Source organism: Anastrepha obliqua, chromosome 2 (genome assembly GCF_027943255.1).
Source record: "Anastrepha obliqua isolate idAnaObli1 chromosome 2, idAnaObli1_1.0, whole genome shotgun sequence".
In the NCBI taxonomy this organism is placed as follows: Eukaryota; Metazoa; Arthropoda; class Insecta; order Diptera; family Tephritidae; genus Anastrepha; species Anastrepha obliqua.
In genome coordinates this window covers 10,355,355-10,369,027 of record NC_072893.1, presented here as the reverse complement: position 1 = coordinate 10,369,027, position 13,673 = coordinate 10,355,355, and the positions used below count along the sequence as shown (strand labels likewise).

Here is a 13,673-nt window from a genome sequence, read left to right as displayed (position 1 = left end):
AATAGTTCTGCTTTCCTTTCTGGAGGAATCTGGCGTATTTGTCTGCATTCTATGTAGACATGATTTTCGCGGTTTTGCAAGTGGCTAGATAATCCCACTTCTTATCCGCGTTACATGCCCGCTGTGATGTCATTGTATACCGTATTTAAAGGTTTCAGTTTGCCGTTTTCTTGTTCGAATTGATGTAAACAGCGCTTTTGGCAATCTTATCTACAATTTCGTTTGCTGCAATGCCCCTATGTCCAGGGCTCCCAATAGATGTGTAACCGTCTGTCTGCGGCTAGTCTCTCTATGGCTTCCCTGATCCTAAAAACATTTTTAGATGAAATTTCATATGAGTTTATTGCCTTTATTGCCGCTTGACTTTCAACGAATATATTTATGTTGGAATTGCTCCATGTCCTTGCTAGTGCTATTTCTGCAGCCTTTCTTACCGCAAAGAAGAAGAGAAGTTAATATTTATGATTCTGAGCATGTGTGAGTTATTTTATCTTTTTCGTGCTTGCGTTAAGGCTCCAAAAACTATTTAATACACCAGATTAGTGAAATTAGGCTCTTGCTCCTGGGAAGTAACTGATTATAACTGATTACTATTACCCAGACAACGATCTCAAAGATCTCAGGGACTGCTACAACTAGAGGGACACCTGCGTGCTGCCCGTGATTGCTAAATTGATAGCTCCCATAATGCTCAACCGGCTGAAAATCCTTCTGGAAGCATCTATAAGCTCCTACCAGGTCGAATTTCGCAGTGGATTCTTTTCTTCTTCTTCTTAATTGGAATCGAATACTTTCAAAGCCGGAGCGTTTGTATCCATTCGGACGACATGACCCAGCCAACGTAGCCGCTGGATCTTTATTCGCTGCCCTATGTCTATGTCGTCGTAAAGCTCATACAGCTCATCGTTCCATCGCCTGCGATATACGCCGTTGCCAACATGCAAAGATCCAAAAATCTTACGCAGAATCTTTCTCTCGAACACTCCAAGCGTCGCTTCATCGGATGTTGTCATCGTCCAAGCTTCTGCGCCATACGTTAGGACGGGCATGATGAGAGTCTTGTAGAGTGTTAGTTTTGTTCGTCGAGAGAGGACTTTACTACTCAATTGCCTACTTAGTCCAAAGTAGCACTTGTTGATAAGAGAGATTCTACGTTGGATTTCAAGGCTGACATTGTTATCGGTGTTAATGCTGGTTCCTAAATAAACGAAGTCTCGTACAACCTCGAAATCATAACAGTCAACATTCTTTCAGTAATGAAAATCAGCATGAATAAAGGCATTCAGTGGCAGAGAAATAGATCCTTTATTTCTCAGGTACCTGACACACGTGGATGATATCTGCTTTTCTTTTTTTTTTTTTGGTTGGTACAGATTAGCAAGTACAACACCCAGACACAATTAAGTCTATTGTACTGCTCTCGGATTCGCTTTTTAATTTTCTTTAAATCTACTGAACCTCCGAAGAAATCTGAATAGATCTTGTGGTGCCAAGGAGCCAAGGTGATCGTTTCTTAACACATCAGTGCCAAAGACCACAAGCCTGATTTGAGCGAAGGCCAAGGAAATTGGCCTCAGAGCCCATTCTGACTAAAAAGTCCGAGATCTCTGCCTACTTACTTATAAGTTTTGCGACCTGAAACTGCTTATTTAAGCCAAGCAGGAAAAGCGTCAATGTGCCAGCCTCAAAATCCGCGCTATAAAAACGAAAGGGCTGCATCTCAATAAGGTCACATCAGAGCCGATTGCAGTGGACGCACAACAAAATGAAAGTGTAGAGAAGTTGTGCTACCTTGGCTGCATGGTCACCCCCGAAGCAAGCTCCGAGGTAGACATTGAATGTAGGACTATCAAAGCTATTTCATCTGCATAGGAACCCCATCATTTCAAAATACGTGACCTGGGGACTTCCGCTTTAAGTGTGAAAATCATGTTTTATCTGTAATTGCCTGCTCTGCTATGATTAGTGTAGTCAACTATCGTCATTATCTATCTCACCTCTTTTGGGTCCAAAGAGAGAGTGGTTTTAATTGAGTGAGTTTAAGAGGGCACGTGGTATAGACTCCGATGAATGTCCCTTACTCTCTGTCTGTAAACTGTCCGATCCACTAGTTGTAGTCGTGTCTGATCCTGAATCTCGTCATTATTGTCGAAGTTTGTCTGCAGGATTGATACTTGTGGTAGCAGCCTATAATAATCTTACTGCGGTATCGGATTTCAAATTGAATCACAACAACAAAAAATTCAAATTAATTGGGCAACCTTTATTAATTTTGTGTAGAACCATTCATGATATTTATTTTTTAAAGATAATCTCTTTCAAATGTTGACCGCAATTGCGCCGTAATTCGGCCATCCATAAACACCAAATTTGAATGACTCGCTGGAGGACTTTGGTCGGTATCTCACGAACAACTTTAGCTTAGGTTTATCCATAAAGCATTTAGACTTTACATACCCAAACGATGACGTAGTAAATCCATTGTTTCACGGGCTACATAGTAAGTAGTGTCATCTTGTTGGAACCAGGTGATTGTGGAGACCACAGGCTTCAATTTCTGGCATCAAAACTTCGTTTATCATGGCTCGATATCGTTCGCCATTTATTGTTACATTGACGCCTGCTTCGTCTTTGAAGAAATATGGGCCGATGAGTCCTCCAGTCCTTATAAACCGAGTAGGACTGTATTTGGATCCCGTAAACACAAAAGAAAAACCATTTTTATTTTTTGTATTTTGCAATTTTTATTCAATTATATTTTTTGAAAGTCTGTTTGTAATCTTCAAATTTTCATTACCATTTTCGTTCATGTAATTGCATGTTTCACAGTTGGATTGTTATTAATTTTTTTATTATCAGTTTACAACTATTTTTTCGCTTCAATGCTTTTTATGTATTTTCCTTCATCAATCCTCATTTGCTCTTATTGGTTCTGTGTATGTGAGTGTGTTTTCTTTTTATTTTTTATTGTTGTTATTAATAATTGCTAAAACTGTTAGTTAACATCTAAATATATATATATATATACATATATATGTATTTATATATGTGTGTATATATATTTTTTGTCTGCTTCTTTATTACACTTCTAATAATGTTGTTGTTGTTTCTATATTCCAATAGTACTTAATTTGTAAATTTATTTTCATCTGCATTTGTGTTTTTCTCCTTCTTTTGCTGTTACGCTTTGTTGTGTTCCTGTGTATTTTTGTTGTTTTGTTATTTATTATTGTGGTTTTTTTTCGTTTTCGTGGCTGCTGTCTCTTTGTATTTGTGGTTGGCTGTATTTGTAATACCTACATGCAATACACAATGAATCGTCAATAAAGTTGAAAGTTAATGCAATCACTATTTTTTCACTATTTTCATATTTATATTTTTCACTCTCTATTTGAATGCTGATGCAATTGAAATGTTCCGCTTTAACAAAATTCGCGGCTTGACCAACTGTAAATAACTGGTTTATTTAAAGATTTTGTTAAGTAAATTTTTTTTTTTTATTGGTTTTTTTTTTTGCTTTTGTTGTTTGATTTGTGTTACATAAATAAAAATACTCCTTTCTTGGTTGTTCTGTTTTCAAACGATTTTTCGGCATTTTATAACGTTGCTTAAGTTCCTTACGCTTACAGATGTAAATACATAATTATTTATGCTTGTTTATGTCTCATTACAGTAATATTAATTCAATTTAATTAAAATAAGTATACAATTTATATATAAGTATTTAATAATAGTATTGTTAATAATAAAATTCTTATAATAAATCGCTTGACGCTAAAGGAGACACCTTCATCGCCATTTTTTTGTATTTTTTTTTTTGCTGTCTGCCAGTTTTGTTTGTCGTGTTCTCTTGTTTTTGTTTTTCGTGTAACTAAGTGACAGCAACATTATTGCATAGCTTTTGTGTGTAGATATGTAAGAAATGTTGAAATAATAAAAAAATATTCTAAAACTTTGAAAAAATACTTTACTTTTTTAAATTACAAGCGCAAATTTTGGAGTTGGGCAGCTGATTTTTTTAACATTTTTACTTTTACTAATTACATATTTTACATTGACTCGTTGTTTGGTGGGTGTGGCTGCTGCTTTTGCGTGTGGTGGACGTGTGGAACTGTTTAGAAATAAATAAAAAATTATAAAAACAATTCTTTTTTTAATTATAAAAAGAAAAAATTATTAAAAAAAATTATAAAAAAACATCATAAAAAAATTGCAAAACAAAAACTTTAAGAAAAATTATAAAAAAAACATTAAAAAAATATATATAAAATAATAATAATAAAAAAAATTACAAAAAAATTGCAAAACAAAAATTATAAAAAAATACATTAAAAAAATAATAATACAAAAAAATTAAAAAAATATAATATATGAACTAAATAAATAAATTTGTGGCGTGCGTCTTCAAATTTAAACAAAAAAAAAATTATAAAAAGAAAAAATTATTAAAAAAAAAATATAAAAAATACATAAAATAAAATAATAATAAAAAAATTATAAAAAATATAATATATGAAATAAAAAAATAAATTTGTGGCGAGCGTAGCGTAATAGTAGTTCATTCATGGTGCGAAAAGCCTAAACTCCATTAATGAAATTATGTAGATTTTCAACCACAATTTGCATTTCAAGTTGGCACATAAAAAATTAAGAAAAGCAATTTCTTGCTATTGCTAATTTTTATTATACGCGCATATGAAAACGAGTTCGAAAAAAGTTGAGTTGGCAGAACTGTAAGTTTATACGAGTATTAATATAAAAAATATATAAAAATTAAAAAAAAAAAATATATAGAAATTAAAAAAAAAATATATAGAAATTAAAAAAAAAAATATCAAAAATTAAAAAAAAATATAAAAATTTAAAAAATATATAAAAACTAAAAAACAAAAAAAAAAATATAGAAATTAAAAAAAAAATATATAAAAATTAAAAAAAATATATAAAAATTAAAAAAAAAAATTTTAAATAAACAAAAAAATTTTTTAAAACTTAAAAATATAAAAAAACGAGTATTAGAAAAAATATAAAAATTAAAACAAAAATTAAAAAAAATTAAATTTTTTTTCTTTAAAACAAAATATAAAAAAAAAATTTAAGACATAAAAAAAAATTTTTAAATGAAAAAAAAAAAAAACAGTTTTTTGATAAAAAAAAATTGTAATAACTCTAAAAAATTGGGCACAAAAGTCCAAGATGTAATAACTCTAAAAAGTTGGGCACAAAAATCCATGACGTCGAAGTGCAAACCTCATAAAGTCTCTATCTCTGAAGTGCTGGTGGCCAAATAGAAACATCAACCCTGATTCGAATGAATTTGAATTTGTGGTTTATTGTAAGCTGAAGAAATATTAAATATTTTTTTATTGAATTAAGCCCTCACAAAAAAAGTATTTTAAAAGTTTTTGCGGAAAACTAAAAATTTGTGTGTTTTTAAAATCCACATTTTACTTTTATTTATTTTATTTTATATTTTAAAAAGCTTATATGAGCCCATAATTATGAAAGTGGTCTAAGTCATATATTTCTTGTTTCGAGATATTTAATGAATTGCATTTCAACGAGTTAAAAAATATTTTTTTATTATGCGACATTTTTATTTATAATTTTCTTAGTCTTGATTAATGGAAATTTATTATCAATATGAAATTTAGTGTGAATTTCATACGAAAATGTTGTTTTTAAAGCTCTAATTTAGGCCATTTTCACTTTAATGAAATAATTCGTGAACATTTATTAATTATTTTTAAAAAGTAATCCATTTTTATAATTTTTTCTAGTTTTTCAGATTCTTAAAATGTTCATGGTACGATGTATGGTAGTAAACGCATTATTTGTTTCTTCCGCTACTGGTTTAGAGTGATGCATGATGGAAGTAGTTTAGTATTTTCGTATATTTTTGGTCTTCATCTTTTAGGTGAAAGAAACGTGGATGCTTTCCATTTCAATTCAACCGGGCTATTCGGGTCATGTTCTTCGATTTCGATGTAACTCAAATATGTTGCTCTCTGGTCAAAATAATGAGACACGTATTTTTTTTTCGCCCGAAAAACATTTTTTTCAAGAGTTATCGGCAATTTTGTTTTTCGGCTCAAATTCGATTTTTTTTAATTATGTAAGAAAATTTTTTTTTTAAATGCCCATAACTTAGTCAAAAATGAACCGATTTTAATAATTCTGGGTTCAAAATGATCGTAATTACTTAAAAGTAGTTGAAAATTTTTTATTTAGCAAAAAAGAAAAAAAATTTAAATTTTTTCGAAATTCAATATTTCAAAAAGTGTATTTTTGTTTTTTTTATAACTTTTTTTAAATCAAAAGGACATCTCAAACTTTAATTGAGCTGAATGCCTAGTAGCTAAAATGCGTTGTTTTTGAGTAATGAATTTTTGAGTAAAAAACCTGTTTCGCCCTTTTTGTTTTTTGCAAAATAAAAAATTTTCAACTACCTTTATGCAACTGTTTCTACATGAAATCGCTCGTATAAGTAATGGCGATCATTTTGAACCCAAAATTATTAAAATCGGTTCATTTTTGACTAAGTTATGAGCATTTAAAAAATAAATTTTCTTATATTATTAAAAAAAATCGATTTTGAGCCGAAAAACAAAATTGCCAATAAAGCTTGAAAAAAAAATTTTTCGGGCGAACAAAAAAATACGTGTCTCATTATTTTGACCAGAGAGCAACATATTTGAGTTACATCGAAATCGAAGAACATGTCCCGAATAGCCCTTTTGAATTGAAATGGAAAGAATCTATATAAGAAATTTTTTTTTAATTACTCATAACTTAGTCAAAAATAAGCCGATTTGAATGATTCTGAGTTCAAAATAATCGTAATTACTTACACAAGCGACTTCATGCAGAAACAATTGCAATAAAGAAGTTGAAAATGTTTTATTTTGCAAAAAACAAAAAGTGCGAAACAGGGTTTTTACTCAAAAATTCATTACTCAAAAACAACGCATTTTAGCTACTAGGCATTCAGCTCAGTTAAAGTTTGAGATGTCCTTTTGATTTAAAAAAAGTTATAAAAAAAACAAAAATACACTTTTTGAAATATTGAATTTCGAAAAAATTTAAATTTTTTTTCTTTTTTGCTAAATAAAAAATTTTTAACTACTTTTTTGCAATTGTTTCTACATGAAGTCGCTCGTGTAAGTAATTACGATCATTTTGAACCCAGAATTATTAAAATCGGTTCATTTTTGACTAAGTTATGGGCATTTAAAAAAAAATTTTTCTAACATACTTAAAAAAAATCGAATTTGAGCCGAAAAACAAAATTGCCGATAACTCTTGAAAAAAATGTTTTTCGGGCGAAAAAAAAATACGTGTCTCATTATTTTGACCAGAGAGCAACATATTTGAGTTACATCGAAATCGAAGAACATGACCCGAATAGCCCGGTTGAATTGAAATGGAAAGCATCCGTGGAATTTAGAACCATCTAAAGAAGTTTTGTAGAACATTTTATAAGGTTCATTTTTCAACAAATGCTTCCATTGAATTTTCAGTCAAAAGACAGATCCGCTCGCGGTATTTTTTATTCTTTTTGTTATTGATTCTTTTAGTGACTTCGTCGAAATAAAATGCGGCAGCGACGACATTCGTTTTAGCGAAAATGTGTTTTTCCTTCTACACTTTTCTATCAATTCATCATAATTCAAGTTATGTTAATATGTAATTTCTTCTAATTTTCGACTTTCATAATTAACACTAAATGAATTCCCTTTAAAGTTGATGTTACATCCACTATCTAAAGGCTCATTTTGGACAATATCGTGAAAAATACATAAAATACATTTAGATTAATATAATTTGGATATGAAATAAGTGATAAACTCAGTTTTTTGAAATTTTGACTTAGACCACTTTCATAATTATGGGCACATCTGAATAATTATTAGGTAAGCTGAAGCAAACGCAGCACTAGCAGTACTTTTATTTACTATGCAAAGATGTATACCTTTCCTAACAATTTGGCGATTCCCAATTTATTTTATTTTATTATATTATTTTTTTATAAATATTTAGTTATATTTCTTTGAATCCTGAGGCTAAAGCTAAAAGGTGGCATGCTTTTTTTAACCAGTTTTTTTTAACTTCGCTGAAACTAAAATATTAGTTTGGACAAAATTAATCCATTATTTTCTCGGCAGATGGCTGAAGTGACTGATATCTCGTAAAGTACCGATCAAATAATTTAAAGTTTCTTTTCGTTGCCAAGTTGACATCTCACACGAGAAAAATTCGTTTGCTATTTTTTGTTTATTCCAATCAGTTTTGAGGTACAGGGTATAAGCAGAGGAAGTCAACAAAGAGAAAATTTGGTACATTTTGGATTCAGCAATCAAAGGTGTTTAGTTTAGATATTATAAAAATATATATTTTACGCATGCGCAGATTCTTCATGTATTAGCAACTGTGAATATATGTGACAACAGAATGTTTGCTGACTGTTTTTTTTGGTATTGCCAACATAGAAGTATTACCTAAATGGCTGTGTATGTGTTGCGCCTAAAAGATGCCCATGCAAATCAAGCATTATTTATACGACAAGAGCATATTGCTTACCTAAGGTTTGTGTAACATATTTTCGAGCGCGATATTTTCTCATTTAACAGTTTTCGACGAATACAACATCAGATATCGTTAAAAACAAGGAGAAGCTGCACTCACAAATCAAATTCTCTAACAAAACTAGCGCGCGATATTCCTTCCCTTCTCCAGGAAACAATTTGCTCCAATTTTATTTCTTTTGAGTTTTAGTACTGAAGCGAGCCGGAAATTGAAGCTGATACTTTAGATGTTCTCAGACAGGAAACAAATTTTATGAATAGCAAAACCACGTATACAAATATTTAATATTATTAAATGGGCCCGGACTCGAGAGTAATTCGAATTATATGAATTAGACATAATTGGTAAGGGTCCGCATTTGCAATTTTCCCCCGGGGCCCGGATATACTCTCTACGGCCCTGTTCATAGACATTTCATCATGGAAAGACTAACGCCTCAACAACGTTTACAAACCGTAAAATTGTGTTACGAAAACTGACGCTCTGAGACTTATGGTGTACATAACCGGCAAACCATCAGCAAAATGGAGAATAATTTTACATTATTGGATGATACTCGACCGATTAGACCACGTACAGCGCGCATGAAGAGAATATTGCGGCTGTTAAATGAGAGTTTTGCCGAAGACATGAAAGAATAGATTCGGCGCCAATCTCAACCACTTGGTCTATCTTATGGCACTACTTGGGCGATTTTACGCAAAGATCTTTGTTTGAAAGCGTACAAAATAGAGTTAATTTAAGATTTGAAGCCGACCGATCTTCCAAAGTGTCATAATTTCAGTCGTTAGGCTCTTGAAAAACTCCCCTCAAATCCGAATTTTGGTACTCAAATTTTGTTTAGCGATGAGGTCCATTTTTGGATAAATGGCTACGTCAGTAAGCACAATCGCCACATTTGGGCTGAAGAGCAACCCGTAGCCAATCAAGAACTGTCATTACATCCATTAAAAACAACCGTTTGGTGCGGCCTATGAGCTGGAGGAATCATCGGCCTATATTTCTTCACAGACGAAGCTGGGGCCAATGTAACAGTGAATGACGAACGCTATCGCGCCATGATAATCGACGTTTTTATGCTGCAAATTGAGACCTGTGATCTCCACAATCTCCTGGTTCCAACAAGATGGCACTACTTACTATGTAGCCCGGCAAACAATGGATTTACTGCGTCATCGTTTCGGCTCGCACCAGTGGATTGACCACCAAGATCGTGTGATATCACACTTTCGGACTTCTATGTGTGGGGGTATGTAAAGTCCAAATGCTTTCTGAATAAACCAGCTTCGATTGAGGGATTGGAAGCCAACATTACTAAAGTTATTCACGAGATATCGACCGACCGTCCGAAGTCCTCCAGCGAGTCATTCAAATTTGGTGTTTACGTATGGCCGAATTACGGCGCAATTGCGGTCAACATTTGAAAGGGATTACCTCCAAACAATAAATGTCATGAATAGTTTACACAAAAGTAATAAAGATTGCCCAATCAATTTGAATTTTCGTTGTTTTATTTTAATTTAAAATCCGTTGCCTCTAAATTGATCACCCTTTATTTGAAAAAAAGAGAACTCTAATTGCTGTACTGAAACTCGTAGTTGTAAGAAATATATACGTGAATTGTGCGCCTCTAAATATTCACGTCCAGCAAAATTTTTTTTGTTTTTCAGCACCCCAATATTTTTGAAATGGATTGCATTTTACAAAATAAATACCTATGTACACACGTACATACTTATTTAAGCAATAAAAATGAAGAATTGGCGCTTCGAACCTACGCACTTGCGAGTGGTTAAGCAATACTTTACCTCTTTTTAGAGATTTGAGTTGTTTTTTTTTTTTTGAAACTTTTTTTAATTCGCAACACAGAATTGATATCAAATGAATAAGCGAAATACTAAGAAAATAAACATTTTAAAAAGCTTGTCCACCAAAGAAATCTAAATTTCAAAACCTTAAATCAATCCAAATTTATCAAATTTTATTACAAAAAATTTGACCTTCAAATTGCGTGCACTAAGAGTCTCAAGAGTTTGCCTGTTCGCTATCATACTTTCAATGTTTTGGCGCTCATTTTTTCAATATAGAAGCATTGCACAATTCCACTGCGACAGAATTTGAACACTCCTGCATAGCAGATAAAAAATTATAAAAAAAAAATCATAAATAAACGCAAAACGAATTGATGCTATTTTGTTTAATTTTCTTTTTAATTTTTTTGTTTGTCTATTTCAAAAAGACCTAGAATAAACGTATGCATATATTTGGTTAAAATTTGTTGTTATTCTTTTTTTCAAGCTGCTTTTACAAACATTGACCAAATTGAATATGCAAAAATTTACTAAATTACAAAAAAAAAAATATTAATATGAATGTTTTGAATGGCGACTTAAAAGCTACAAAAGATCAGAGCTTAAAATTAAAAAATTTGCCAATATTCCAAATGCGCTTAAATTTACCACAAATGAATTGAATAAAAATTTTACATAAATCATATTTTTCGCCGTGTGCGTCATGTGATGGTAGATAGTTGTGTGGCAGCGGCGCTTTCTGTGCTGCTGCTGCTGCTGCATTTACTGCTATTGGTGATATTGGTGGCGACAGTTAGCTTCTGCATCTGCTGCTGCTGTTGCTTTTGTTGCTGCTGTTACTGTTGCTGCTCTCTGTTCGCCGTTGCGCTCGTTTGTTGGTTTATTGCACAAATAACTTGCGGCTGTGGTGAATAAATGTTGAAGCTGTTGTTGTTGTTGCTATAGTTATTGTTGTTGGGTGGTAGAAATGGCTTGCCTTTCCTTTTGCTGTTGGCCATGAAAAGGATCATGCGCTGCATCGCTGCATTTCCACTTGTTGTTGTTGTTGTTGTTGTTGTTGTTGTTGTTGTAGCAGCATTTCCACTTCGTTTGCTGCACTGCTCTATTTTGGGCACTGCACTGCTTAGTTTTGATTTTGACATTTTGCAGCTGCAGCTGCTGCTTCTGCTGTTGTTATTGTTCTTGTTGCCATCCAGCCTGACATTGGCATTGGCCTTCCTCTGACTGGCGAGGCATTCTAGTGCTGTCTTCTGTTTATTTGTTTATATGTATGTGTGCATGTATGTATGTGGCAACAACATTGAGTGTTGCAATGACGTGCTGTTGCTGCTGTTGTTGTTGTTATTGTTGTTGTCGCTATGCAGCAATGCAAGTTGCCCGTATGGCGGCGTCGCGTCGCAATCTTGCTTAATTATATATATATATATATTTATATGTATGTATGTGTAGTCACATATACACATGACTTGCGCTTACTTTTTGCTTTATCGTATCGTTTAACTGTCGTCTTCGAGTTCTCCATTTCTCTTCTTCCCTTCATAATCCACTATTTTTGTATTCTTTTACTTCTTTGCTTTGCTTCCCTTTTATTAGGTAGGATTGTAGTATGCATGTGTGTGTGTGTGTTTTTATGTATGCTTGTTGTATGCACGTTTAAGATTACGTAGTAGGTAGTATGTGTGTGAGCGTGTATATGTAATTTGTGTATTTAAATGTAATTCAAATTCATATAATTAGCTTAACCATAAACCGATATTATAACTCCATATCTCGGGCCTCGTCTTCACTATAGTCCGACATGCTCGACTCGCTATCGCTGCTCTCTCGCTCTTGTTGCGCCGCACGCAGCGCCTCCTCGGTGGCATAGCGTTGCACATAATCGGCCACTTTGCGATGATACTCCTCCGGTTCATGTAAGTACAGCGCCGCTGCGTCCCGATTCAGCGGATCCACTGGATTCGGATATGTCAGCAATTGTGGTAGAAACGATTCGAAAATATTCGAGAGATCATACAGCGCTGTCCAGGCCTGATTGATTACATCCAAACAAACCGTGCCCGATGATTCGTCGATGTTCGGATGGTAGATTTTATTCACGAACCCTATGCTTGGCGATTTGAAGGGATAATTGTCTGGCAGGTAGACTCGCACCTTCCATACGCCACCCTCGTACGGTGTCCCATGCGGTCCGAAGAATTTCACATGAAACTCATTTAGGCCACCCAATATGGTTACTTCGTGTTTGGATTCGATTAGTTTAATAACGTCATTGTCCATGCGTCGCTTGCCAGCACTGGGGGATGACATCTTACTGCCTTATTCAGTTTAATCCTCTTCTACACCGAATGTTAAGCCCTGCTGATTTATGCAGTCAAGTGTTCGTTCTGTCGGCGTAGAGCGTGGGCAGATGTGCCGAGGAAAAGGATGACAGACAGCGTGCACACCTCTCTGTTTTGCCCCTTGTTGCCGTTATGTTACTATGCAATACCGCTGTTGACGTTCGCAACTACAATGAGAAATCGGTGCGATGTATTGGTGACCCCGACAAAACAACAGCTACAGCGACCGATTTCTCAGGAGGTGTTTTCTCGTATAAGTTCTGCCAATTCTTCTTATTGTTGGTGTTGAAACTGCAACGAAACATAAGAAGATTTGTATATTGTAGATGATTGAATAAAAAACAAAAACAATTGCTCAACTTTTGTCAAAAGAAATTCCGAAAATATTTAAAAAATACAGTAGGAAGAGGGAAGGAGAGCAAACAAAAATGGAATTGCTTGAAAACCTTGGAACATTTCGAAAACGAATTGAGCGAAATAAAACGAGCGTTGGAATGAAGCAGAAATTCTTTGGCGACTTGATACGCTCGAGTACGAAAGATTTCGGTAAAATAACAGCTTTTGTAACAAATAAAATAAAATAAAATAAAATTACACACTATTTGTTAAATTAGAATACTCTCGGACAGCCAATCAGTTCTAAAAGCTTTAGATAGCTATACCTACAGCTCAAAAACTCTCTTAGAATGCCACAAGACACTCAATAACCCGGCATCCAAAAACAATGTCTCATTAATTTGGGTACCAGGACATGAGGGATATGGCGGCAACGAAAATACAGACTTTCAAGCCAAAAAAGGGGCAGATGTAAATTTCATCGGACCTAGTCCCATGTTTGGATTTAACAAAAACAGCCTAAAACAAAAAGTAAAATACTGGGCCAAAACTCTAATAAATCAGCATTGGAACAACGTAGAGGGTCTTAGACACTCCAAAA

At 33.4% G+C, this 13,673-nt stretch overlaps 1 protein-coding gene across 5 annotated transcripts in view; it reads right to left on the bottom strand.

Moving 5' to 3' along the window:
* Positions 1–11,668: 11,668 nt before the first annotated feature.
* The window catches only part of LOC129237684 (ubiquitin-conjugating enzyme E2 H), a 32,830-nt gene continuing 30,825 nt past the window's right edge, over positions 11,669–13,673 (bottom strand). For 3 of the 5 annotated variants that reach the window (XM_054872571.1, XM_054872572.1, XM_054872569.1), the window contains one exon: positions 11,669–13,027. In XM_054872571.1, coding sequence (XP_054728546.1) covers positions 12,153–12,704 — 552 coding nt within the window. In that variant the 5' untranslated portion in view covers positions 12,705–13,027 and the 3' untranslated portion in view covers positions 11,669–12,152. Of the gene's footprint in view, positions 13,028–13,096; positions 13,120–13,673 lie in introns of those variants that run through there. The other 2 variants (XR_008581768.1, XM_054872573.1) reach the window with 2 other exon arrangements.